Source organism: Melospiza melodia, chromosome 12 (genome assembly GCF_035770615.1).
Source record: "Melospiza melodia melodia isolate bMelMel2 chromosome 12, bMelMel2.pri, whole genome shotgun sequence".
In the NCBI taxonomy this organism is placed as follows: domain Eukaryota; kingdom Metazoa; phylum Chordata; class Aves; order Passeriformes; family Passerellidae; genus Melospiza; species Melospiza melodia.
In genome coordinates, this window is record NC_086205.1 from 3,844,832 (window position 1) to 3,872,094 (window position 27,263).

Below are 27,263 nucleotides of genomic sequence, written 5' to 3' on the forward strand. Positions count from 1 at the left end.
ACCTCACTGGGTAGATGATTCCAGTTTCTGACCACTCTTTCTGTGAAGTATTTCCTTCTTACTTCTAACTTACATCTAGCTTGACGCAACTTGAGACTGTGTCCTCTTGTTCTATCCGTTGTCGCCCGGAGAAAGAGGCCGACCCCCAGCTCACCACAGCCACCCTTCAGGAGAGGCCGACCCCAGCTCACCACAGCCACCCTTCAGGAGAGGCCGACCCCAGCTCACCACAGCCACCCTTCAGGAGAGGCCGACCCCAGCTCACCACAGCCACCCTTCAGGAAGTTGTAGAGAGTGATGAGGTCGCCCCTGAGTCTCCTTTTCTCCAGGCTGAACAACCCCAGCTCCCTCAGTCGTTCTTCATATGGCTTGTGTTCCAAGCCCTTTATTAGTCTCGTTGCTCTCCTCTGGACACGCTCAAGTAACTCGATGTCCCTCCTAAAGTGAGGGGCCCAGAACTGGATGCAATACTCCAAGTGAGGCCTCACCAGTGCCGAGTACAGGGGAAGAATGACCTCTCTGTTCCTGCTGGCCACTCCATTCCTGATACTGGCCAGGATGGCATTGGCCCTCTTGGCTACCTGGGCACACTGCTGGCTCATGTTCAATCGACTGTCAGCCAGCACCCCCAGGTCCCTTTCCACCTGAGCACTGTCCAGCCATTCCGTCCCCAGCTTGTATCGGTACAGGGGGTTATTGTGGCCAAAGTGCAGGACTCAGCACTTGGACTTATTGAAGTTCATCCCGTTTGATTCTGCCCATCCATCCAACCATTCCAAATCTCTCTGCAGAGCCCTACATCCCTCTAGCAGATCTACACAAGTTCCCAATTTAGTGTCATCACACATGAATTCTAAATCTCTTATAAATCCTACCTGGTTTAATTCACTATGCTCCTCTATTTCAGTTTTGTACATAGCTTGGTGCAGTTCAAACCTCTAGAGAAGTTTCCTGAGTTCAAACAAAAACTGTTGGGAAAGCAGGGGTTTTAAGGGAGTGTTCCCATCGTGGCAGTGATTTTCAGGAAAAAATACTCCACAGCCAGCAAAAGCCATGAAGTGCGCCCTGAGCCCATGTCTCAGCAGGAGTGCCTTGCTGAGCTGCAGCCCCTTGGAGGGGCTGTTTAATCCTGCTTTCAGGATTAAACCCTCTTTTCCCCAATTTTCAGCTCACACAGACTTTCAGCCTCTGCCTCTTCCCTTAGCAGAGGGTCCCTGAGCCCTGGGACGCTGCACCCCCTGGAAGGAGCAGCCCACAAAGCTCTGCACAGCTCCCACATCATGTTTTCCATAGGACTTGCAGAGGCTTTCATGGAAGCGGGATTTTTTTCAAAAAATAGATGTGAAAACTGGATAGCACTTCCAGAACCGTGCCAGGCAGCCTCATTTTCTTCACTGTGTGCCACACAAGCACTTTCTTCAAGCTGCTGTGCCCGCGGCCATTGGTTTTATGCATCTAACCACGGCTGAGGGAAGAACCAGAAAAACCAGCGAGCTGTGCTGCCAGGAGCTTTAACAGAATTACGCAGCAAGCCATTGGGGCTCGCTGCGACACTGAAACGCGCAGTTAAACCACTGCGCTAAGCCATTCGCTTTCCATGGCGGCACCTTTGTGTCCCACAGCCAGCCCAGCCCCGCTCCAGCCCCGCTCCGTGAGGGGCCGGGACGGGCCGCGCCCTCACGTGCCCGGGCTTTCCGCGCACGTGACGGCCGGGCGGAAGTGACGTCAGCGCGGTCGGTGCGCAGTTGTGCGGTGCGGCCGGCGCGGAGCGGCCGCCCCCTCCCGTCCCGTCCCGTTCTGTGCCGTGCCCGCGGGGCCGCGCACGCTCCCACGTACGCACGCACGCACGCAGGCGCGGGCACCCGCACGCACGGCCGAGCCAGCGCCCGCCGCGCCGCCCGCACGCAGCGCCGCCGCTCACGGTGAGTGCGGGCCCGGGAACGGGGGGGGACGCGGGCGGCCGCGCCGGGCCCGCCCCGCTGCGCCAGCCCGGGACAGCCGCGGCCCGCCCGGCCGAGGGGAGCCGCCTCCGGCCGGAACAGGTACCTGCGCAGGGCCCGCGGCCTCCCCGGCACGGCGGGGCCGGGCGCTGGCGGCGGCGCGGCATCGTCCGGGTGCGAACTCGGTGCGGGCGGAGCGCGGCGTCATGAGGGCTCCGGCCCGCGGCTGCGGCTGCGTGAGGGAGCCGTGCGGGGGCCGTGTGTGCCCGGCTTGGGAGCCGCAGGCACCGATCCCCGCTCGGCCCGCGGCGGAAAGGGAGGCGGTACTAACGGGGCTTGCCGTGCTGTTCTGCGGCGTTCGGGGCCGATGGTGAAATCGGTGCTGTGAGAAAGGTAAAAGTCAGCGCTCGGTGAGGGCAGCCAGCCAGCTCTCGGGGCAGGTCTGGTGTTTGTGCCCGGCTGTGGAAATCAGGAGGAGGAAAACACATGTGCTGCAGAGCAGTGCGCAGTGTGCCTCACGGTGTTTGCGTTATCTGCGGGGTTTTACATTCATTTCAGTGAAACTTGATTTGTTCGTGAATCGCCGTGTGCGTGTTCCCTCCTGCGAGCAGACTTTCTGTCCGCTCTGATGGTTTTGCTGCAAGATGTGTAATTGTCAGTGTCATAAAAGTTCCAGGCTGGTGGAATTCAGCCTTTCCTGCGCGTTTGGGGCGGTAATTACACATTTCACTCTGAGGTTGGAACGGAGGAGGGCTCGGGAGGCTTTGGAAATTCTGTGTCCGTTGTGGTTTGTGACAGCTTCGTGTTATTTCAGAAAGTAATAGGGAATAAATTGAAAATTGATGTAATGAAAAAATGCTTTCTAGGATTTTAGGAAGAAGCAGAGCTCTGGGCTTAAATACAAGTTCTGAATACAATTCCTTCATGCAGTGAAGCTGTACTCTTCCAATTTGATTTTTTTTCCGTTTCTCATAGTTGATAAACTTCCCTACATTTGGCTTCCATGATTCTTACAGTGAGGACTTGGTGATTTGAGGACCTGTTTGAGATGAGAATGCCCACAAATTCAAAGTTATACAGGAGATACAGGGATTGGAGCTGGCAGCTTCTTTCCCCTTGTGCCATAGCAACAACAGAAATTGTGGACTTTGAGAAATATTGTGCAGTTTGTTTAACGTTTCCATAAGTTAGAAGGGGTTTTTTGAAGAAAGGAAGGTTTTGGTAATGTTCTGTGACATTTTGGAGACTAGAGCAATGCCACAACGTACAAATGAAGTTGGATCACAAGCAGGATCTTTGTGTTACGTTTTCTGTGTGGGTTTTGTTTGTGTGAGTGACATGGAACTGTAGAGTCTTTCACATCTGCTCATGTTGTCTCCATCCTTACTGACACTGAGCACTAGTGTTGGTGTTAATGCAGGTGTATTTAAATAGGGAAAAGCCCAACAAACCCTGGCTAGATCAGGCTTGCAGGTGAGAGCTGTATTCACTAGAAAGGATTAAAAAGCCTAAACTGCTCCATTCCTGGTTTAGCCTTAGGAGAAAAGAAGGCATGCACACCAAACACAGAGTGCTTGGGGCTGTCCTGTTCTTCCTCTGTGACAGCAGCTTGTAACTCAAGCAGGGGAGGAAGGCTTGCATGGGAATGAGAGTTCCAGCTTTGTGTTTTACTTTGTGTGAGAGCTCTGAGCAGAGTTGTTAGCTGTCCTTTTCTAGGCTGTGGTTCTGCATCCTCAGGCTGTGCTGGCCCTGTCCAGCCCTGCTCCCTTCGGTCTTGGCCATCTGGGGGTGTGTCCCAGTTCTCTCAAGCTGATAGATAGAAAGCAGCAATCCTTTATGCAGAATCCTGGCAGGCAGCTTATCTGTTATCTGGTGAGGGTCCCGGTGCAGGGACTGCCTGCCAGCTCTGTGGGCACTGCCTCCAGCTGCCTGAACCCTGGGCTGCCCCAAACCTCTGCTCTGCCCTGGACAGGCTTCTCCTCCTTCCTGGGGCAATCCAGGGGCTGCTTCTGAGCTCTTTGGGTGAATGGAAGGAATTAAATACTGCCTGCCTGTACCGGAGCAGCGTGGGGTGCCTTGTCTTGGTCTTTATAGCATGAGCCCCCCCCTTTTTAACTAATTCTGAGAAAAGTACCTGCTTTTTGGCCTTGGATTTGCCTCCTTGGTGGCTGAAGGTTTAACAGAACACAGTGTAACTGAGACTTTAATTGTCAGTTGCTTGAAGAGCTGAAGTGTCATGAACTATTTTCTTTGTTACTTAGCAGTGGAAATGACTTCTTTTACATTACCAGGCACTTATGTCTTTCACTTGTATTATGCTTTGACTGGAAGTCAAACGGGTAAAATGTAGAGTGTTATTAAGATGGTAAGTAACTTAGCAAGTGCAAATTGGGTCATTTGTACAATTTCATGGCAAATGGCTTTCTGAAAGTGTTCCAGAATGGATCCATGTTAAACCCTGCAGTGGCTCGGTGTGTGTGTGTCTGCCTAAGATCCTAGAAGGAAAGCATTCCTGGGCCACAGTAGTGTGCTTTAGCCAAGGTGTTTGGAGATTCCTCCCCAACTCTTGCGGTGGAATTGTCTTCACAAGAGCATTAAATGGCATTTGGTAGGTCTTACTCTGGTAGTGTGAAAATGAGGAGTAACAAAATACATCTTTTACAAAGGGATGTGCAGTTTGTCTCACAGTGTTTGCATTGATCTGTGGGCTCTTACATTCACCTCTGAGAGGATTTTTCAAAGCAGAGTTTCCTAGAAGCATGCTTGTCCTGGGTGTAGCAGGAAAAGCTGTGTGCAAGACAGATCCAACTGGGAGTGCCAGAGCTTCAGCACTAGCAGGGGCTGCCCTTTGTGCTCAGCTGCCCAAAACCCGGCTGTGAGAGGAGGGTAGCTGCACCAAGATGGGATCTCACAGGCCTGCTGAGAGCTGGCTTTGAGTGCCTGGCTGTAGGCAGAGTGAAAGGTGAAGGTTTGCACTCCCAGCATCCTTGGGCACTCCTTAATCAGAGCACCTTTAATGAGTATGATTGCCTTCATTTCAGCTGAAGGAGTAATGCATATACAGTTAGCTCTGTGCAATTTATATACAGATGATGCGCTGTAGACACTGATTTGCATATTCATTAGCATGAGAATGCTTTGGAGGGAATGCCAACAAAGCAGTTGAAAGACACGAATTCTTTGGGCTCCCTTTATACCCACCCTCCCTAGTGTTTGATGTGGACTTGGAGCATTCCAGGGAAGTGGACTGCGAGGTTCCACATCCCAGTGTAACAGAAGCCCTTCCAAGTCAAATTATGGTGAGAGTGGGATGATTGCAGCCACTGGGTAATGCTACATAATTATACTTACACATGTTGGGTCCTTCAGAGAGGACCTGAAGATAATTATTTTTAATTAGAAGTGGTGTGACATTCTGTCTGCATTACAGACTGTGAGCACTTCGTGTAGGCTGGTGGCTCTGACTTGTCTGTCAGTGGTGAAAGTACATCCCTGTCCCAGCAAAGCTGAATTAATTTGTGTGTGTGGAGTTGGAAGCACGGATTCATTGGCAGTGCAAGTGAACAGCTTGAGGCTACCAGTGTTATAGGGGGTTTCCCCCCTTACTTAGGTGGAGTTCCTGTCTGTCAGTCTGTACTTCCTTTGAGTTCAGGTCTGTGTTGTGACATTTTCTATCCATTTCCTCCTCCTCTTCATTTTTGTGTGGCTCCTCCTTAAGCCATCTCCCACAGAGTATGTCCATGTGTTGCTCTGCAGTGCTTGTCTGCTGATATTTCTAATACTTGGGATTTTTTTGTGTATTTAGCCTAAATATTCACAGGAGGCCCTTGCTGGTTTTCCACCCGACAGTTCTTTTTGTTCACTGCCATTCAGAATGGTGAGAAGGTTCCAGAGTGTTTTCTCCTAATTGCTGTGGGGACTGCAAGGAGGAGCAGCACATTTGTGGGATATGAGGGTGTGGGAGAGCACTGTGTTGAGTGGAAAGGTTTATCCATCTCCTTAAGGCTTTAACCCCATAACTGGGAAATGCTGAAACCAAAGTGAAGCTTGAGCCCCTAAGGATTTTGTAAATTTACAGACAAAATCAACATTGAAAGTGCAGGGAGATATAAAGGGAACAGACTGAAAGTTTTCAAGTGAGAGTTGTACTTGAGGGAGAAGGATACACTGAAGAAAGTAGGGGAGAAAAGAGCAGCCTTGCTAAAAGAAAATGCTGGTCCAGCAAAATACACCTGTTGATTATGGCCCAGAGTTAATGCTGCTAAAACTCCACAGGGCTTCAGTGAAATATAGCACTTTAAACACTATATATAGCACTACAAGCACTTTTTTAATTCTTGAAGTATAGCTTGCTGTAGAATTTCAAAGAGATTTGTTTCAAATGGCTCTAGGTGTGGGTCAGGTGATTAAAACCTGCTGCTCTGGGGAGCTTTTTTCATCCTGAGTGATGTAAATGGCAGCTTGTTTGCTTGTAGCTCAGTGGATTCTGTTTTCTTGATGTGTAATCACATGAATCCGAATGAAAAAGGCAATTCTGTGTAAGTTAGTATTGTTGGAAAGTGAGAGGAGGAAGCCCATGAAACTGATGAATCTTCTAATTATCTTATATTGACTTGGACTGTTTTGTGAAACCCGGTTATGAACTTTCTGACAGCACTTACTGATTCCTAATTTTGCACAATTGGCAGTTTTATATCTGTTGTGTACCAGGTGCTGCCAATTCTCTTGGCACAGAGCTGGTTTTAGTGCTCCTTTAAAAAGCAAACTATTTATGCTTTATAGAGTCACTTACCCTGGGTTTATCAGTGCAGCTATACTGATAAACTCCACTTGGATTCCTGCCATAACATATCCTGTAACCAAGGTAGTGCATGTGTAATTAAACTTCCTTGTTTCATAAATTTTATTTACAAAATTTCCTTCAACTGTGTTTAACTGCTTAACACCCAGTTGGTTTAAGTAAGATGTAGAAGAAGTTGTTCAAGTGTCAGCTATCAGCAGTTAATAAGAAAGTCTGGTTTCATAGAGTGCCTTTGTGTCTTGGGTGCTTGCAGGAAGAATTATTGAATGTCTGAGCTGGAAGGGACACACAGGGACAATCAGGCCAGCTCTTGGCCCAGGAATTCCACCATGTCCTGAGAGCATTGTCCAGACATTCCTTGAGCTGTGTGAGGCCTATGCTGTGAGCACTGCCCTGGGGAGCCTGCTCAGTGCCCAGCACCCTGTGGGGGAAGAGCCTTTTCCAAATACCCAGTGTAAGCCTCCCCTGTGAAGATCTGTGTATGGAAACCTATAGATGTGTGTATGTGAAATCCTCCCCTGGGAGATCTGTGTGTAGCTACCTATATATGCAGACAATCAGATGATTGAAGATCCTGAGCTTTAATATGAAGAATTTTTTTCTGAAGCACCTTCAATGCAATTTTATTTTCCGTGGTGTTTGCATACAGAGTTCTTTTTAAGAAGGGATTTGGTTTTATTCCTGTGGGTGATGCTGGCTGTAGGAGCCTGGGTTTTGTGTGAGTGCATCATTCAGAAATGACTGGACAGGACTGTGGGCTTGTCACAGGCTCTGAGGAGCTTGGCAGGAAGCAAACAAAGAGCTGTGGGCTGCTGCTGAACGCACAGAGCCTTTTGCCACTCGCTGCTGTAGCACTTGGATGGATGTTTGATAGTAAAGGACTGGAGTCCAGGCTCCAAGTGGCAGTAAGAACAGACCATGAGCGTTTGCATTCCTTGGCTAGAGGCTTCTGGAGAGAACTGGGAAGAAAGTGAGGGTGGTGGATGGCAGAGAGATGCTGATGACTGATAAATGGTAGAGAGGATCTGAGTGACTGATAAATGGTGGAGAGGAGCTGAGTGACTGACACACGGCAGGAGGAGCTGAGTGACTGACACATGGCAGGAGGAGCTGAGTGACTGACACATGGCAGGAGGAGCTGAGTGACTGACACACGGCAGGGAGGAGCTGAGTGACTGACACATGGCAGGAGGAGAGGAGCCCAGCCCAGGAGAGCCCCTGCCGTGGGTTTGGAGCTGCACACCACGGGGGAGCTCTGGGCTATGGAAATATTTTGAAAGCGTGCTCCACAACAGGGAATGTTTCATTCCTGAGACATTCTCTGGCTGACTGAGGGTTAGGATGCTTTGAAACTTCTTCCTGCAGTGATTCTTTCCTGCCTGTAGCTACAGTTTTAATGTTGAGAAAGTGGTGGAATTGCTGCTTTTTCATTTGTTACATTTTCTTCCAATGCGTTTCCTTGTTTCTAGTTTCATGTTAAGTGTTGCAATTTCAAGCTTTCCCTACACTTAAGTAAATACTGGTTTTGTTTTTCTTTATTTCCTGATTCAGTTACTGAAATCATGAATCCTGTGTATAGCCCTGGATCTTCTGGGGTTCCCTATGCAAATGCCAAAGGAATTGGTTATCCAGGTAAGCAGCTCTGTTTTCTGATGAGTTTTGGTTACACTGCTCTTTGCTCGTGGTCAAGAAGGAGCAGTCACTTGTGAATGCCTTCATGGACATCTGTTTTGGGATTGGGATGAGGTTGCTTTTAAATTTAAAAAGTGACATTCCAAGAGTCATGTTATTTCTTCTGTTATATTTCTAACTTCAGTATCTCTTCCAATGCAGCTTATTTTAGGAGTTCTAATAATTACGCCCTGCAAGAAGAGGAGGCAATCTATTCCTGCTGCCAGTTGACTGGCACTGTTAACCTTTTTATCCTCTAATTCTTGTTCATGCTGTCTGTTCTCTCACTGCCCAAAGCATGGCATCAAAGGTGGCACCAAGAAAATGGCCAAAAAATGTTTTTGAAATGGAAATACATTGAATTTTCTGTTTTATCTGCTTCTCATTGACTTAGTTTTTCATTAGGTTCCCCCCCATCTAATGTATGTGCAAGGATGCTTCATTTCTCATATCTCTATAGTCTAAAAGTTGGATGAGGCAAGATTAGATTGGGACTTAACTTTCCAGGAAGGCTGAAGAGAAGCCTGAGTGCCTCTGGGAGACATTTCAAGCAGCATGTCTTGATGCTGTCCTTTTTTTCTGTTATCTTTGACAGAAGGGAGTTTCCATCCTGGGAGAGGCTGCAGGGTCTTTTCTGCTCAGCTTTGCATTTCATAAGAAGTCAAACTTCTTTAGCTTTTACAGGGAGGCAGTTTTATGATTTAGTTGGTGTCTGTGTGGGGAGGCAGAAATTATTCTGTGCTGCTACTGTTTATATTCTTAGTAGCTGTACTATATTTTCCTGCTGGTATTTACCATTCTTTACCATTCTTAAATCTGTTTTTCACCTTGGGTAATGCACTAAAATTCGTTTTCCTGTTCTACTTTTCTCTGTTCCTCCTTCTAAACAGTGGTGCATGAATGAATTCTGCTTATCTTATTGGCTTGATTGTGATTGTCTCAAAAACATTTTAATTTTTTTTTTTTTTTTTTTTTTTTTTTTTGCTTTTCATGATCCTCTAACTAGTGTACCTTCCTTGATTTCTGCAGTATTTCTAAGGGAAACACCAAATGTGTTTAAATGCTTTTAGATCTGTTGAGTGACTGGAATGGTGATAAATGATAAAGCTGACACTGTGTAACCATAAGTCCTGCAGGATGGTTTTACTCTCTGAGTTATAAAGGCTGTAGTAATCTTTTAATAAGGCAAGCAGCAGAGGCTTACTAATTAATATAATGTATGGGACAGTAATTTCTGTATTTATAATGGATTGCTTTTTCCAGCCTTTCCTTTGCTTTAGATAAAGATTATTATGGATTATTATGGATTATTTGAATATAACTTCATATCTTTAGCTCTGTTCCTTTTCTAAACTCAGATTTATATTAGCCAGCTTGGGATTTGTAATTATAAGTATCTACATATTGCATTGAAGCTTTTGTCTATACTAAACTAAGTTGTATCTTTATTTAGGACAAAATACTATTGTAAATTCATAAATAGCAGTTTAAACAACATTACAATCTCTAATCTTTTATTCTACTATTATATGTACTAGACTATATTTTTAATTATGTGAGTACTTTGCTTGCCATTCTGCATAACTAAAATATCTGGAATTGAAATAGAATTGTTGCAGAAGTGCCTTAAATGTCATGCTACAGGGTGGTTACTTGGAATTCTCCCTTGCAGCAGTTGCTTGGTCAGTTCATGCAATGTTGGCCCCTAAATTCAGCTTAGTCAGTGATGTGTTACTCCATTACATAGTTTGCTGAGTGCCTGGTCCAGCCTTTAAGATTGTGGGATAAATACAAAGCACATTCTCTAAAATGAAAAGTAGAATTGCATTTTAGGATTTTTTTTAAATGTTGCATGACTAACTCCTTGTTCTTTGCTTCTCCTAAATTGAAAGCTGCAGATTCTCCACTCCAAATCATTGCATTTACATGGGGTGCATGGTGATAGAAAGTGAGGAACACAGCAGTAGGTGGAATGCATTACTGAAAGGCAATGTGTTTCTAAAGCTGTTGCATATTTAATAACTGTTTATATTATACTACACCTATTTTAGGCTGTTGGGTAGTTTTACAGCAGCAAGAAATCAATATTCAAATGCTCTATATGGATGGAAGTTCCTTGTAGAAGCTAAAGCTGCTGCTTGTTGCAGTTACATTTTCCATAAATGACCTGTTCCTTGTGTAGCTCAGTGCTCCTCAGTGCAGCTAAAGCTAGGAACAAAGAAAGAAAGGACTGCAAATGTTTCCCACACACACTGTTGCAGATGTGTGGTGTGTTTGAGTATCGTTAAGTTGTACTAAAGCTTTGCACCAGGACCTTGGGAGTTTGAAAACTGAAGAGCTGTTGACACTCTGAAAAGTTGTTATGACTTGGAGATGTTATTTTTAACTTTGATTTTTAAGCCTAAGGCTTTTCTTAGTCTTCTCCATGCTGACCACCTCATAGTAGTGCCAAGTGTGTCACTTGATATGTTTACAGAGTGCTTTACAAAACTGGGCTAGCATATATACTCCTGAGCTGAGTAATTCTTATTGTTGGGAGTAATTGCTGAGGACTCTGGGATTCACAGTGAAATAAAAACCCTTCAAATCTCAACAGCAGTTTGAAACTAAGCTCTGAGTCTGACAGTGGGTATGCAAATACTAATTGCCTTTTATCTGAAGGAGCTGAAATCTTTATAAGTAGAGAGCAGAATGTGGTAGGAACTCCATCTTTCTGAATACAGACATTACTTGGCTTTACAGATTTGAATAATGTAAATAGCTTATTGGGAAAACTAACTGCTATGATTAATTCAGAAATTTCACTTAATCTGAACAAGCTGTGTGTCTTTCAGGTAACAAGCTTTTGCTAATGCTGTGTTGTGCCTTGCACTGGAGTATATCAGTGTTCTCTGGTGCAGAAGTGTTTCGCTGTCATTTTGGCAATACCTCTGTGAATCCCAGTCACTGCTGTCACAGTGTGTGTCTGAAACTGGGGAGCTTCCTTAATACCCGCTGTAGTAGCAAATGTGTGTCAAATTCAGCAAGCAATTTGGGCTGCTACTGCTTTGTACTTTCTACTTGAGATACCTCTGATCTGGAGAGCCAGAGTTACTCTCACTTCTAGGAATTTATTTCTGTGAAAAAGTCCATTCAGATAAATACTGTATGTGATGCCTTTTGGGGGGCTACCTAAAAACAGAAGGCAGACCGTTAAGGGAATAAAAACTTACATTTATTGAAGGGCCTTAAGGTACCCAGGGTATTGAGGGCAGACAAAGCTTCCCGGGGGCTACACCCAAAATGGACCATGGTTTTTGCACACTTTTATAAGTTTGGTCCATTTGCATATTGGGGGTTCATCTTCCAATTCCAGCTTCAGGTAATGAAGCCATGTACCCCAAGTTTGCTCCCCCAACTCCCTTTTGTTTCCATCTCTCAGGGCCTGAGGCAGTGAGGTGTCCTTGAGTGCCAGGCCTGGAGAGGAATTGTTGTGTCTGCCCAAATTGGGAAAGCAGCAGCTAATACTCTATATGGAGCTTAAAGTTGGAAAGTAAAGAATTGCAGGATTACAAATACATGAAAAACACAAAAGCGAAAATCTTAAGGTATTATTTGTGTGTCACACCAGGGGCAGGAGTGCAGGACAGCTACACAAAACTTGGTTTTGCAAGTTAAGAGTTAGTTGGCCAACAGAGATGGCTGGAAGAGGGGTGTAAGAGAGAATGGACTTGTGAAACTATAGCTGCACTCTTCACTTAGCATTCATCTTCAGGGGGCTTGGCAGAGGAGGATTGCAATGTTTTATTTGAGGAGGTGAGATTGAAGGCTGTTTGCTTGCCTCAGTTAAAGCACGTGCAGGGAGAGCTTGGAGAGTGAAGTGAGCCTGGAAGGTAACTGTGCTGTGTTCTCTCTCCCAGCTGGCTTCCCCATGGGCTATGCAGCAGCTGCTCCTGCCTATTCCCCCAACATGTATCCTGGAGCAAATCCCACCTTCCAAACAGGTATGTGAACTGGGGGCTCAGCAGGGACCTGGCCTTTGCAAGGGGTTATGGAAAAAGGCTCCCAATATTCCCAGTTAGATTGTGCCTGGGCCAGTCTGACCCTCGCTGCTGGGCCAAAGGCAGCAACTGCGGTGTGTCACCCCAGAGATACCTTGGCTTGCTGGTGGTTGCAGCTGGGCACTGAACAAGTCCAGGCTTGTTAGGGACCCCGTTTACCTCAGGAGGAATGGCTTCAGGCGATGGTGAAGAGAAAAAGGAGAGGATTCTGCTGGAGGGTTTAATGTCCAGAGGTTTATTCCATGGTTACAGAGCTCTGAACGTGAGCAACTGCTCCAACAGAACCTGGCCGCATGCTCTGATCACCTTTATAAGCTCAGGGACAGGGGGAGGGGAGGTACAGGTGAGCACCAACCAGGTGAGAGGGGCAGGGTCTCAGGGGAAGATGACACCCAGACAGGCCAATGACCCCTGGGCACAGGGGCATCCTTTGAACTTGAGCAACCACACCACGCCTTGCTGGAATGTTCAGCCTGATTGACAGGACTCACTCAGCATGGGGGTAAGGGGGAAGGGAGAGAGGCACAGGCACACCTGGGGAAGTGACCTGGAAGGCCAAAATGGGACATTACAGCACACCACAACAGGGTTAGAGGCAAGAAGGAGGAAAAGCTGGAGGGGCTCACAACAACACTTGTACTGTGGGATAAGTTTTATATTGCCTTGACCATGACTCATGAGGAATCATCTGATAAATTAAAGATACTATAATCTCAAGTCATACTGCATGCACCTTTCAAGAAGGGAGCAGCTGAGGTTTTAGCTGTTTTTTCTGTATTTCCAGATGATCCTTGAGGTTTGCACTGCATTTCTCTTCACTGCTTCCTTCATGGCTCTGCTTGCTTTGGATCCTTCTGGTCATTCCCAGATTCCTGGGGTTTTTTTCTGTCTGTTATCCTCAAAACTTTTCTATTTCACCCCTTTCTTAAATTGTATCTTTCCAAGTTCAGCTTGCTGGCTTCTCTCTGCCCTTAGGATTGTCTTGCACAAGCTGATGGTTGCTGGGTGAGGCTGATCCACCATTGTGGATGCAGGGCAAGGACTCAGGTTACTGCACTGTCATGGGAGTCGTTTAAGGAAGGGAATGGGATGAGCCTGGGAAAGGGGGAGTGGGAAAACAGACAAGAACAAGGCACTCACCAAAGTTTTTTTTTGTGTAGTTCTGCTTTCACTAGTAAAACATGATTTTAATGTGCTAATCCTCGAAACAAAATAGGAACTGGTAGTGTTTCATTTCCACTTAAAGCAGGAACATGCTGAGACAACAGCGTTCTCCCTATGGTTATTTTGTATAGGAAGGAATTCCTTACATTGCCTTGGTAATGCAGAGCTGGGCATCCCCAGAACTCCTCCACTTCCATGTATCATGCCAGTCCTCCAGAGCTACATGTGGCACACAACCAAATTTGTCCCTGAATGCCCTCGTGTAATTTCTGGCAGTAGGAAAGGATACTGCTTGAAATTGGGAATCTTATGCTGTGGGAGCTTGCTTGGTATTGAAGTTCAGTTTGTAATGGATGGACTTCATTAACTACCAGGAGACTCTTGAGGGTGTGGCAGCAATTACTGAGACAAAACACTCATGTAAAATGTTTGCCTGCAGAACCTGTTAACAGTGTGTAGCTTCCCCTGGAACTGTGTGGGATTCTGTTGGTACAACCTCTGTCACTGTGCAGTTTGCTGCTTAGAGGCAGAGTGAGTGCAGGCTCACACTTTGTCTTGTCTTTGGCCTTGAATTTAAAGTAAGGAGGCAGATTAATGTTAGAGATTGCAGAAGCTAAAAGAAATCAGTCCCATGGCTGGGTATTGCCACTGTGCCAGTCTCATATCTGGGATGCCAGCTTGCACCTGCACTGGATTGCTCCAGACCTCACCCTGAGAGCCAAGTTCAAGGGAGAGCAGTTCCCCTCAGGGGGGATCCCCTAGCTCAGGTGGCAGAGCCCCATGTGGCCTTTGATTATTGGCTTTATTTCTGTCAGGCCTCTCAGTTTCCCTGCCTTCTGTGCTGCCCTGCATGTGTCCTGCAGCTGAGCTGAGCAGGAGCTGTAGGCTTTGATCCTGGGAGCAGGTAACTGAAGGTAGTACAGTCTTAGTACAGGCTGCAGCTTGCACATCCTGCTGCAGGAAGCTGCATGGAATCAATTTAGCAAATCATGAGAATTCTGGCAAAGATTCTGGACCTGTTAGACTTAGTCATGTTGTAATATTAGTTTGCATTGATTAATCTTGGAATATATCTCATGCTATATACCAAAGTCAAAGAAAGAACCTTTTCACTTCTAAGAAAAAGAAATAAAGATGCATAAAAATCATATTCTGTCCTTGAATGTCATTAATTTTTTAAAAACTAGTACTGTGAGTCTTTATTGCTGTTGAATAGGAAGTACACTTTTATTTCAGAACTAAGAATAGCTTTCGTTTTTAGCTGCTCTTCAAGCTGTGAACAAAAGTTCAAAATGTACAGACCTCCAATTCAGGCAGATAACAACTTGGAGTACTTTGTCCTAACAGCTGGAATGTTTTTATATCTGTTTTAACCTTTCTGATGTAACAGCTTGTTTGTAGAATCAAAGCTTTTGTAAATTCATACTACACAGCAGTATTTGAATGTGCTGTGCCACTGCTGTTACAAAAGGGTGCTTTTTACAGGTAACTGTCTTAAATTACTGTGGTTTTGACTTCTCCTGTCATTTACTGTTAAGGTCTTTGTTCCATATTATGGAGAAGAAAAAATGAGTGCAATGACAGAATACCTCTTGTGCAGATTTACCACTTTGCAAGAATGAAAGAGAAATTGCCTGTTGTGCAGCTGCATCAGTGGGTTTTTAGAATGAAAGTGGGCTTCACTGAGGACATGGTTGCAGTGATTCTTCATGTTCAGCATTTTGTAGCTGGGGTTTTCACCACAAGTAGCTCTCCATACTAATAGAAGTCACTTCCTCAGCATGCTGGATCTGTGAAATACTTAGAATCTCAGAGTAAGTGCTGTGGTACAGCTTTTTTAAAGGTAAATATTCTATTAAAAAAAAAAAAAAAAACAGTCAACCTATTTCTTTGTTAGATAAGCAACTTCTAGTTTGAAGGGTGTCATGAAATTGCAAAGAAGCCCAGACTTCTTTAAGAAGAATGAAGGTCATGTGTCATCATGCTGTTTGCACAGACTGATTTTTGACAGCACAAATGCCACAAATTCTCTGCTGTACAACTTCAGATCTGTTCTCTGTATTGAAGTCAGCCCATTCCAGGCAGTTTTTAAAATCAACCTGATCTCTACTCTGATACTCTTATTTTTTCTATAATTACCAAGTGTCTATTCTTTCTTGCACTGCCCTGGTACTAATTTATTCAATTCCAACTAACTATAAATTGTACCTGTGGATGTTGTGTCTCCCAGTGTGACAGACCTGCAGGAAATCCAAGATCACAGCAGCACAGGCAGAGCCTTGATGCTTTCTCCAGACCAGGTCATGCCTGCTGTGTGCCACCCTGAATGTTAAAGCTGTTGGGTGCTGCTGCTGAGGTGTTCATATTCCCACTGTGGCCATGGAATAATCCTGGGAGTGTAGCATGCAGAAACATTATGTATATTATAGAAAATATATATATAAACATTATATATAGGTAGATAAATATCAGTATATCACAGTCTCCTCCATGCCTCTTCAAGCACTTTTTCTGACCCTGACACCTTGTCTGATGAGAGCTGGAGAAATTAAGGAAAATCTGTCTTTGGGCAATATGAACCAGCACTTGCCAGTTATCCCTCTAAAAATTTCACAGTTCCAAACATTTACAAAGGCAGGCTGATTCTGGGGGCCCTGTAATAGGAATGGCAACCACATTGTGATGGCATCTGAAGTCTTACTGTGGTATAAATTCTTAAGTGATGTTTAAGGACATGCCTACATCTATAATACTGAAAAAGAAGATTTAAGGATCTTAGTGCCTTCCAGGTTGAATTTGCAGCTGCACTGAACTTTGCAGCGTTTGTGTTTTAAAGGCACAGCATTTCATGTTTATTTCAGCCAGTTCAGAAAATGCCAGAAAACAAATAGAAGTAAAGGTAAGTTGAAGTAGAGGTTGCAGATTTTGTCTCTGTTCTCTGAAAATCCATCATGAGGTTTATAGATGATTCTGGCTTTTGAAATTCTTGCTCTTGTGCTGTATCATCCCCTACAGCAGGTTAGTTGACTGCTGCTGTGTTTTGCCAGTGTGATTTGGGGTGTGTGGAGAATTGACTGCCACATGTGCCAAGTTCCCCTGTGTAGAGGTGCTGCCTAATATGCCACATCCTGGTATTTAATGTGTTAATATGAAAATGTGCTTTTTGCCCTGTATCCATAGGTGCAATACACAGTTACCTTTTCATGCCAAATACTATTTCCAGACTGTTTCTAGTATTAGGCAAGTGATAGACCTTGTGCTTGGATATTGGGACTAAATGAAGTGTGCTGTTACATTTTAGTAAAATGGTTTGCTCTGTCTCACCCCTCCAAAATGTACAGTTTATTCCAGGCCTGTGATCCTTCCCTGCACTATCATGGCTCTGTAATTCCATTGGCCCAAGGCCTATTCTGCACCCACTTTGAATCTCCTTGTTAGGCTGTGGGGGGAGACCACAGATTCTCTCTTGGCCCTTTTATCCCCAGGCTCTCCCTCTCTCCCCCTCCTTCCCCTTCTCTCTCAGAAGCCATGCTGCTCCTGGGGGTGGGACCCCCAACAAACCCTCAGCTAATCAGCACCCTCAGAAGCTGTGTGGAGCCTCCTGGCCTGCCTGCTGCTGCCACTGAGCACACAGCTTAGGGCCTCCCCAGGGATCCCTCAAACCAGCAGCTACAATCGAGTACTCCCATGTGACAGAACCCAAGAAATTCCTCTGACTGCCCTGGAGGACTTGAGACCCTGACAGGGGGCTCAGAGACCTTGGCACAAAGCTCAAGATCCCTGTGCCTTTCATCTTGACCCATGGAAAAAATTACCAACCTTATATGAGGATTTACAAGCCACGAAAGTTTAAGTAGAATGATAGTGAATTTATCACAGGGTGAAAAATAGATATTTAGAGGTTTTTAGAATGGGGGTTCAGGAGGCAACACGGAGGAATCTGGGGATGTTCAGCCTTTCTCCTTCTTCTTCTTGGCATCCATCTTCTGCTGTGATGTTGGCACTTTTAGATTGGTTTAGAGTAGAAGCTCACTGTCTAACATAGGTGACAGGTATTGGGAAGTTATGGTAAATAATGTAGTTTTTAGTATAAAGAGACAACACCACCTCTGAGGTGGGCACTGTGCCTCTGTCTGACCTGCCAGACAGATCTCAGTGGGTCAGAGAAAGAATGTTCTAGATAAGAAACAATAAACAACCTTGAGAACCAGAACAAGGAATCCTGACTCCTCCTTCAGCTGCCAGGCTGGGAAAAGAAGCCTGTACATATCTGAGAGTCACTCTGAGCAGCAGAGACTCTGAGAGCCATGAAGCTTATGGAGTTGGGGAGTATGAAGATGATTGCAGCGTGCTCAGAGTGTGACTGCAGGTTTCCTGTGTTGCAGGTTACACGCCAGGCACCCCCTACAAGGTGTCCTGTTCACCCACCAGTGGGGCAGTGCCGCCCTACTCATCCTCACCCAACCCCTACCAGACTGCTGTGTACCCAGTCCGAAGTGCCTACCCCCAGCAGAACCCATATGCACAGGTATGTGGGCAGAGCACACAGGGCCTCTGGGGCACCTCTGTGTCCCTGTCACCTCTGGGGAACTCTGAACTTTCCATCTCCTTCATTTCTTTGTGCACTGGGAGAATGTGTAGCTGCCTGCTGGAAGAATTCTTAACTCAATGATTTAGTGTGTCTGCATTTTTACATCCTCTCTTGCCTGACAGTTACTCAGCACTTACTGTAATGTGTTCATTCTTTGAAATGACACTAAATTCAGCAGTTAATCAGAACCTGCTGGATCCTATAACTACCAGTATCCTGTTTTCCTGTTTGTAATAATTGTCATAATTTTTGTTATGAAGTTTCTGTTGTAATTTCACAGATTTGCCAAGTCTCATGCTAGGGAAGTTGTTGAAAACTATTACAAAGGATAGAATTAAGACACTTCAGTAAATATGATATTTTAGGGAAAAATTGGCCTTCTTTTGTAGTGGGAACTCACCTGGCATGTAAAGAGTAGCTGAAGAGGATTAATAAGCATATAACAAGTTTTATTCAGTCTGCTTAGTGTACTTGGATTTGCCAAAAGCATTGGATTCTTTTACTAAAAGCAACTGAACAAAAAGTTGTGATATAATGAAAAGTTCTGTTATGGATTAATATATGACAGGGATCAAAAGGAAGGGAATGAATGATGCATGAGTCCTTATGGTTGAACTACTAAGGTCCCTACTTCACTTGTTATCCTAAATGCCTTAAAAAGGGATAAAATGTTAAATTGCAAGTGAAACAATTTTAATAGCTACAATAAATGTTTCAGCTTCTGCTCTGTAAATTCGTTGCATTTAGAGTAATACTTTTATTGTATGATACATTTGTGACAGAAGCTATCATTTATCTCCAGATACACTGTAATTACTTCATTACTGTTTTTTCTCCAACAGCAAGGCACTTACTACACACAGCCTTTGTATGCAGCACCACCCCACGTAATCCACCACACCACAGTCGTGCAGCCCAATGGAATGCCAGCAACCATGTACCCTGCTCCGATCCCGCCGCCCCGAGGGAACGGGGTCACCATGGGCATGGTGGCTGGGACCACCATGGCAATGTCAGCAGGTGGGTGCCCTCACTCCCAGGGGTGGGTTCTCCTCAGTGCAGCTCTCCTTTGAGCCTGGGGGAGCACAGCTACCTGGCAAAATGGGATGCCACAGGTGCACTTGACAAAATCATACAAATGTCGGTACAGATGGAGTTGTGCAGGTGTGTGTCTTCACAGAATCACACAATGACCAGGTGGGAGGAAACCTTCAACATCATCGAGTCCAACCCAGCCCCAGCAGCTCAACTCAGCCCTGGCACCCAGTGCCACATCCAGGCTGTGTTAAACACACCCAGGGATGGGGACTGCACCACCTCCCTGGGCAGAACATTCCAGAACTGTATCACTCTTTCTGTGAAAAGCTTTTTCCCAATATCCAACCTACATTTCCCTTGGTGCAGCTCGAGGCTGTGACCTCTGATTCTGTCAGTGCTGCTGCAGACAGAGCCCAGCCCCAGCTGAGCACAGGCACCTTTCAGGAGCTGTGCAGAGTGATGGGGGCAGCCCTGAGTCTCCTTTTCTGCAGGCTGAGCACCCCCAGCTCCCTCAGGGGTTCCTCTCAGGGTTTGTGTTCCCAGCCCCTCTCCAGCCTCGTTGTCCCCTCTGGATGTGCTCAGTGTGCCAAGGTCCTTCCCAACCTGACAGGCCAGAGCTGAACAGAGCACTCAGGGTGTGCCCTCACCAGTGCACTTCTGAGTGAGTCCAGCTGAGTCAGATTTGTTCTTGTTCAGCAGTACCTACCACCTCTAAGGATGGAGGTGCCACATCCTCTTTCCAGAGTTAGTATTGTGGGACAGCAGTTTTCTTCATGTCTGTATGGAATATCACTTACTCTTGCACCCTTTGTTTCTCCTTATACCAGTGTCAAGAGTGTGACTTTGTTTTCCCACTGCATTTCTCTGTGCCAGTTGAAATCAGCAGCCTCTTAGAGCTGAGGAAAATGCCATGTTCTGGGCTCACCCCTAAGATCACAGACCTTCCTTGTCTTGAGATACAACACTGTGTGTTTGTACTACCTGCAGGTCCTCTGTGTCATGGGAAATGGTTGGAGATGTCACCTTCCCGTTGCCAGAGTCTTTTGGTGGTAGTGTTTTGGAGAGAATGGTGTTTAATCAATAGTTCAGTGTCATCTCTGAGTGTTTGCTGAGGGAGTGTCATGCTTTGTTACTCCCTGGGTAACTCAAAAAGAAAACTCCACATTCACTCAAGGGATGCTAATTTAAAAATCTGATAAACAGGAGCCATAAGTTTGTTTTGAGATTCTGGTTTGTATCCTGTCAAAGTTATAATTTCATTTGAGAAACTTCAAAACTAGAAGAGTTAGGTGTCACTAACATTAGTGGGGAAGAAGCGTATCTGTAATAATGCAAACAAGAACTAATTTATTCTGATTTATCAGTCGAGTTATCTCTACCATCAAATATTCTTAATGGCATGTTAAGCCTGCTGTGGGAAGAGTTGCTTATGTTGCAGGGTTTCTGCTAGAGCTATTTTTGAGTATTGAATATCTTTGTATGCATGAGCCTAAACATCCACTGAGCCACAATGGCCCCCTGGCATAAAGGTTTGAAGAAGACTGGGCCTGGAATGCAAAACAATTCTGGTAATTTTGAAGATGAGTAAGTTGTAATTGTCTTTAAAATTACTTCCATTTTTCTCCCCTCTTTTTTTTTTTTTTTTTTCCTCTCTAGTAGAATTTTTGCTTACTGTAAAACTGTTCTCTTCATTCCAGGTACTTTGTTGACAACTCATTCCCCAACTCCAGTAGCCCCTCATCCAGTCACTATGCCCACGTATCGGGCTCCAGGAACACCAACCTATAGTTATGTGCCCCCACAGTGGTGATCATCCTGGCAGTCAGTGTAAGTAGCATTGAAAGCCCTTAATCTTTCTTACAAACAACAGCATTTCAGGTTCTCTGGGGGACATTTTGCAATGGGGGGTGCTTCTGCAGGATTCTAATTGAGCAGGAATACTCAAAAATCCTGCTGGGGTTTCTTGAGTGGTCTGTGTCTTCACAAGTCGTGAATAATTTTCATGATGTGTGACTGTCAAATGTGAAAGAATGTGCCTTAAGTTGACCTTATTAAAATACATGTGGAATTTAATATATTCAGTAATTTGGAATCATTGGTAATTGTTCAATTCAGCAGTACTGTGATTCCTAAATTGAATGTATTTGACTCTCTAGTCAAATTATCTGTGATTGGCTAAATATGTAGGCAAGGTGTTTTGCCTTGCTCAGAGGGTGAATATTTGTCAGAAGCTGCTGAAACCATGAGGTGATTAGAGATAACCTTGAGATGATTTCATATATTCACTGTGTTTCACGTAAGTATCAGTTAATACTTCTTGCAGTCAGCATGGAAAAAGCTTTTTTAGTGTGAACCAAAATTTAGATAGTGGGTTTCAAGAAAAAGAGTTTAATTTTGAAATCTGCTATGAAGGGGGATGGATTTTGGAGGTGTAATCTGTGTCAAACTGACACAAGGACTAATGTTTTTGTGATACCCACTTCATTTCTAGTTTGTTTGGTTATTCTTAGCATAAGTTGAAAACAGCTTCATTTGAATTAGTGACTTGTCAGACCAACTGAACTTGAAATTTTCACTTTTAGTCCATTTAGTTTATGACAAAAGTGAACTTTGTTTTAACTTTTTCTGGATTTCTGTTTCAGCAGTTAGACGTGCAGAGTTCTGAGATTGCAGGTGACCATTCCCTTTGAGTTAGTAATGTAGCAGCCATTCCTCATTTTGCTGTGATGGTACTCAGCTGTCTGCAGATCTGAAATGCATATCATTCATTAAGTATTTCAGCCAAGAATCTCACACCACCCAAGTACAAGAAGTGAAAATCATGCTGCTAATAAACTCATGACTGCTGGTAATTAAATTTAGCATAAAATACCCTAATATTCCATCTTCTACCTTAAAAGCAATGGTGGTGCTGGCAGAAAGCTGGACTGGACATGACCAGAGCGAGTCCATGTAGTGTGTTCTGACCTCAAAATGTGGCAGGATAACTGCTAGGCAACATTATTTAAACTTGGCATTTGTTGGTGTATGTGGTGCATGCAATGTTAGTGTGCTCTGCCACGCTCAAATGGAATTTCACCTAATTGAGAATATTTCCCACTCTTTTCCCCCTCTTAATGTAGGTTTAAAGATGGGAGATATGCAATCAAGAAATTGAGGTTTAAAAGTTGGTGCTGAAGCCCTCATGCCTCCAACCAGGACTTTCCTTCTGAATGCTTTCAACACTTGGCTAAACACTACTAATTCCTGATCACTGAAGATTTTCCAGTGCTGCATATCTTACATCTTGGAACTCCAGCAGTTAGTCTTAAAGCAAATCCTGTTTTGTGGACTGTCTTGCAATTTTTTAGCTAATTATAATGATAAAAAGGGAGTATAAATTTATTCTGATCCATATCTAGTTGAATGCATGTTAAAACACAAAAACAAAGCTTGCTCAATCTACCTGCAGTGACTGATGCAAAAACCATCATATGCAAATCCAAAGGAACCGAGAAGTATTTTACAACTTGTATCACTAATGCACTGTTGTAATGTATGCAGGGTCTGACAAGGTAGAATCATGGAAGTGAGTTTCTTTCTAGAATGCCATAACATACATTAGATGAGTGCTTCAGCCTGTTTCAGGTTGATGGAGTTGCCAGTTTCAAAGGGGCATATTTTTGTTTAAGTGATGTGTTCTTTTCAAATTCAGCTAATAAATTGGAGTGACTGGAAAATGAGTCAGACAAGCTGTAGACATCCCGCACACCATTAGTTTACTTCATACCTTTTCATTTTCATTGTATGGAATCAGTGTTATACAGATGCTCTTAAGGATCAGAATTAAATGACAGAGGTAATGCTGTGTGTGCCAGTAAATAAGGCAAACTTCCTTGAGGCAAAACTGGCTCTTAGGAATAGTAGGAGGTGGTATCACCTGCAGAATGAATAGTATGTCCTGGGGAGATTTCTATCCAGTGCTATCTTTCAGATAATGCAAGATGTGTCAAAGTGAGACTGCCACACAGACTGATAGAAAAACTCTTAGTTCTCAGTTGAGCAAATTCGTGCTGTTTTTCCTAAAGAATGTTGTAGTCAGTTGAAAACATATGTGCAGTTGATCCAGCTTGCTTTCCAGAAACTTAAGAGGTGCAAGGGCTTTCTGCAACAGAGTTCAGCTGCATGTTATTCTGAGGAAAGCTTGTGTGCCTGATGAGTATGTTAAAGGGGAACAAATCATTTTAACGCAATTTCCTTATTATCTACTTGCAGTATGGACTATGGATACTGTGTAGTAGGGCTGCCAGAATATAGAGGGTTTAAATAGCAGTTTTGTTTTGGTTTTTTTTCATGAAAATATTTGTAATTGAAGTAGGAGCCATTTGTTGGTTACAGCCTTTTGATGTGTTTTCTTAGTATTTTCTTTTTTTTTACTTCCTAAATTGCACTTGGAAGCACGTAAAATAAGACTCGACTGCAGATTAGCATTTCATTGCAATGAGTCATTTGTGATATTCTTTCTTGCAACTTCAATTTTTAAAGTACCTCAAAGCAAATGCTGTGGGGATAAAGGGCTAGCCTTGGAACCCATTTGTATACCAAAATTGTTATGGGAGAGATTTTAAATTTTTAAATTTGAATATTGCACATTAAAACCGAGGTTCTTCTTAAACCTGCTTGATTTACAATTCCAGAAAGATGCAATTTTTTTTTATACATTCTGCCTGCAATAAATTATGCAGTAAATGGATATAAAATGTTGTTCCCTTTTAAGCATTTACACAGAGGTATATCAGGCTGTCTTGTTCTCGTAGGTTAACTTCCATTCAGAATTAAATTTTTTGAAGTTGTGTATCTTAGTTATGCTTTGTTTTGGGGTGTTCTGCTCCTGTACAGGTTTGGCAGCTGATTTGGGGTAGCATCAGTGCTGATTTAGTGCTGCCATCCCAGTACTCTGCCCTGGTGAGAGGCTTGTGTACCTTCATACCCCATTGGTGGTTAGAGCCTTCAGTAACTTTATTTTTTACAGTAAGCACTCTCTGTATTTTGTACCCTTTTTTTTTTTTTTAATAAAGTTTAGGTTTATTTTGCATGAATCACTGTCAGTGGATGGCCCCCTTATTTCTAATGCCTTGAACATAACTATGTTGTTGGAATAAGTACTTTCAACCTTACTCATGAGCACTTACTGCAGCTTAGGGATTTCCATATGTTTTTATATGGAGCAGAAAATGATCCAAGACAAACTTAGTTGAATGTGTACTGCTTTGTTGAGTGTGTGTAACAATTCCATGTGTGTGTTAGATTTGCAGCTGTGATCAGTCAGGTGTGGCAGAGCACAGTGAGCACCAAGCAGGGCGCTCGTCCCGAGCAGGAGCTGAGGGCTGGAGCAGAGCTGTGCTGGGGAGGAGCTGTGAGGGCCAGGCTGGAAGTTTTGCTGTCTCCTGTCTCATCATCATGAACTAAAGTCATAGGAGAGAACTTCCGTGAATGCTGCAATAGAGAATAGTCAAGGAATGAATATAACTTCCTATAGATTTGCTCTAACCTCAGATTCCTCAGTGTCAGCTTGGAACTGGGCTCCGTGTAGTATTCCATAACACTTAGGCAGTCTCACTTACTTGAGCACTTTTTTTTCTGAGTTGTATTATGGGATTCATCCAGGAGGGAGAGAGTGTACCTTTTCCAAAGGTACTGCACCTTCCAGTCCTGAGCGATTCTGATCCTACTGGGAGGCTGGAGCTTGTCTCCAGGAGTTCTTCTGAAAAGTAACCAAAAGCACAGTGCAGGGGGATGGGGGAATATGTGTATATATAACTATCTCAATGGTATTTTGTTGCAAATAGTAGAAAGCATGGATATAAAACTGCAGTGGGGGAAACTGTACATCATTAAATAGGCGTTTACACAGCGAGGGTCTTACGAAACATTCTCTCCTGCTTTTTATATAACATTCCCTATTTAGAATTCCTTTATAAATGAAAACGCAGTATGTGTTTGCACTGAAGCTCCTCAGCAAATTAAAAGAGCTGGTGCAGTAGAGACATTTCAGATCAAGCTTCTCTTTAAAAAAGAAAACTTTTATGGCAGCTTTATATAATTAAAAAAAAAAAAGTACTACTATAAACCTGGAACTGAAAATAACTGTTGCAGCAATAACTAAGAGAAGTCCAAGAATTTTTTTTAATTCAAATTTCAAGTGTTGCGTCTAGATAAAGTATTTTTTAAAAACCAAGGTATTCCCTATGTCAGTAACAGCTGATGAAAATGTCTTTTAAATGTAGCAGCAGCGAAAGAAAAATGGCTAATAATTGGCACCAAAACCACATAGCCCTATCAGTGTGGTGGTGGTTTACTAAACACCAGGAAGGAAAAGAGACAACCTACTGCTAGATGTTGCTTGTGCTTGTTGTAACCCTCTCCTGTTTGGAGTTTCTAGGAGACATGCAGGATTGCTGCTCAAGAAAGCTTCATTTTGAGTGTACTATGCAAGTTAAATGCTTAGATGCAGCTGTAGGTGAAAAAGTCCTTTATTTCCATTGAAGTTCTTCCTTGTATCGCTCCATCCACTGATAAAGCTAACCAAACAACAAGCAAACCACCACCCATCAGTACCAGGGTGTCTGGCTGGTGTCAGGAGAGCTGATGGTTCAGAGCTGTGCCCCAGGGCACCCAGCATGGGCTGCTCTCCTGCAGGGTCCTGCCCTCACTGCTCCTTGGCCAGCAGGGCGAGAGCATGGACTTGGAACCACTCCCCAGTGCTTCAGCACAGTGCTCCACACTGCTCATGTGGGTGTGCTCAAACGGGTCAGCACATCAGCCTGACCCCACCACCTGACTCTAGGCTCAAACCAGGGGTGGGACCTGTGTTACCACACTCTGTGTGTGTGAGACCTCCCATCTTAGGAAGGTGAGCAATAGTGATGCTGCAGCTGGAGGTGTGGCACAGAGCCTGTGGCTGTGCCTGCTCCACGGCTGCCTGGGCTGTGTTTGTGCAGTGCTCCTCAGGACACAGCCCCAGCCTGTCCAGCCCTGGGAGGCAGAGGCAGCCTCTGGGAGGGCTGTAAAAGACGTGGCCATTTCAGCTCACTCACCCTGTTCTCATTAACGAGTGTCAGCTTCCAATCCTGTGTTTGTCAGCTCGAGGCTTCCTGCAGAGCCCCTCACACAGGAGGTGAGATGCCACAGCTCCTGGCAGGAGCACTGCAGCAGGGTGGGCACTTTGAGCAGGGCTGGCCCAGAGCTGAGCTGGTTCCCCTCTGCTGGGAGGGCTCTGGGCACTCTGCAGCCTCTGCCCAGCAAGGTGTGCTGTGGGCACCAGGGAGGGAAGAGGAACAGTGGGGACAAGAAACCTTTTCTTGTGCAGGTTGCATAGAACCCTGAAACATCTGAATTTCACTCGCAGTGAGGGTCCATTTGTGACTTTTACATCTGGACAATTTATGGGCCCTGAAGTTTCAACATCAAGAAAATGAACATGACTTTTCTAAACTGATTGTGACTTTTGGGCACTTAGCAGGCAAACTGGGAAAGCTTTTTTAGCTGGCTGCTGTACAGACTTGTTTTAAGTAGAAGGGATTTGTTAGTGGGTTTTTTTTAATTGTAATGCTATTATTGGCTGCCCTCCTGTCCTAAGATCTAAAAAAGTGAGTGCATGCAATGGAAGTACAAGAGGCCCCAGTAATAGTTCTCCATGTTTGTTATGAAATAGACACAGGTTTCCTTTTTATGACTTTTTTTAAAACTGTCTTAGGAACAGTTGTATTGGTACTTTTTTTTTAAGTTTAGGTCAGTGTTGTCTTCCAGAATAAGTTTTAAGGCATCACTCACTCCTGCATTGAACTATTGCATCAACACAAAGAGTGGAGATTCCATTCTGAGCCAGTTCAATTGTGAAAATTCATACTTTTTTATTTTTTATGCAATTCAATGAGTAGATGAGCTCAAGTTTAAATTCTTAAAAGCACGTTTATTGTAACAAGAATTGTTATGTATTAATACTTCAGTTTTCAATAAAGATTGACTTGTGTTGCTTA

General features: G+C 44.3%; 1 protein-coding gene across 3 annotated transcripts; it reads left to right on the forward strand.

Moving 5' to 3' along the window:
• Positions 1–1,861: 1,861 nt before the first annotated feature.
• FAM168B (family with sequence similarity 168 member B) lies at positions 1,862–27,263 on the forward strand. 3 transcript variants are annotated; one of them, XM_063166469.1, is made up of 7 exons: positions 1,862–1,922; positions 8,293–8,373; positions 12,312–12,395; positions 18,002–18,144; positions 19,050–19,227; positions 20,943–21,072; positions 22,368–27,263. In XM_063166469.1, the coding sequence occupies exons 2-6, from the start codon at positions 8,304–8,306 to the stop codon at positions 21,053–21,055; spliced, it is 588 nt and encodes a 195-aa protein (XP_063022539.1). In that variant the 5' UTR covers positions 1,862–1,922; positions 8,293–8,303; the 3' UTR covers positions 21,056–21,072; positions 22,368–27,263. The 3 variants fall into 3 exon arrangements, with proteins under 3 accessions (XP_063022539.1, XP_063022540.1, XP_063022542.1); XM_063166470.1 differs by lacking the exon at positions 1,862–1,922 and adding an exon at positions 2,021–2,042; XM_063166472.1 differs by lacking the exon at positions 1,862–1,922 and adding an exon at positions 2,313–2,333.

Coding starts and splice junctions, on each gene's coding strand:
- FAM168B (XM_063166469.1), top strand. CDS start 8,304: ATGAATCCTGTGTATAGCCCTGGATCTTCTGGGGTTCCCTATGCAAAT. Junction 8,374..12,311: donor CAAAGGAATTGGTTATCCAG/GTAAGCAGCTCT, acceptor TCTCTCTCCCAG/CTGGCTTCCCCATGGGCTAT. Junction 12,396..18,001: donor AAATCCCACCTTCCAAACAG/GTATGTGAACTG, acceptor CCTGTGTTGCAG/GTTACACGCCAGGCACCCCC.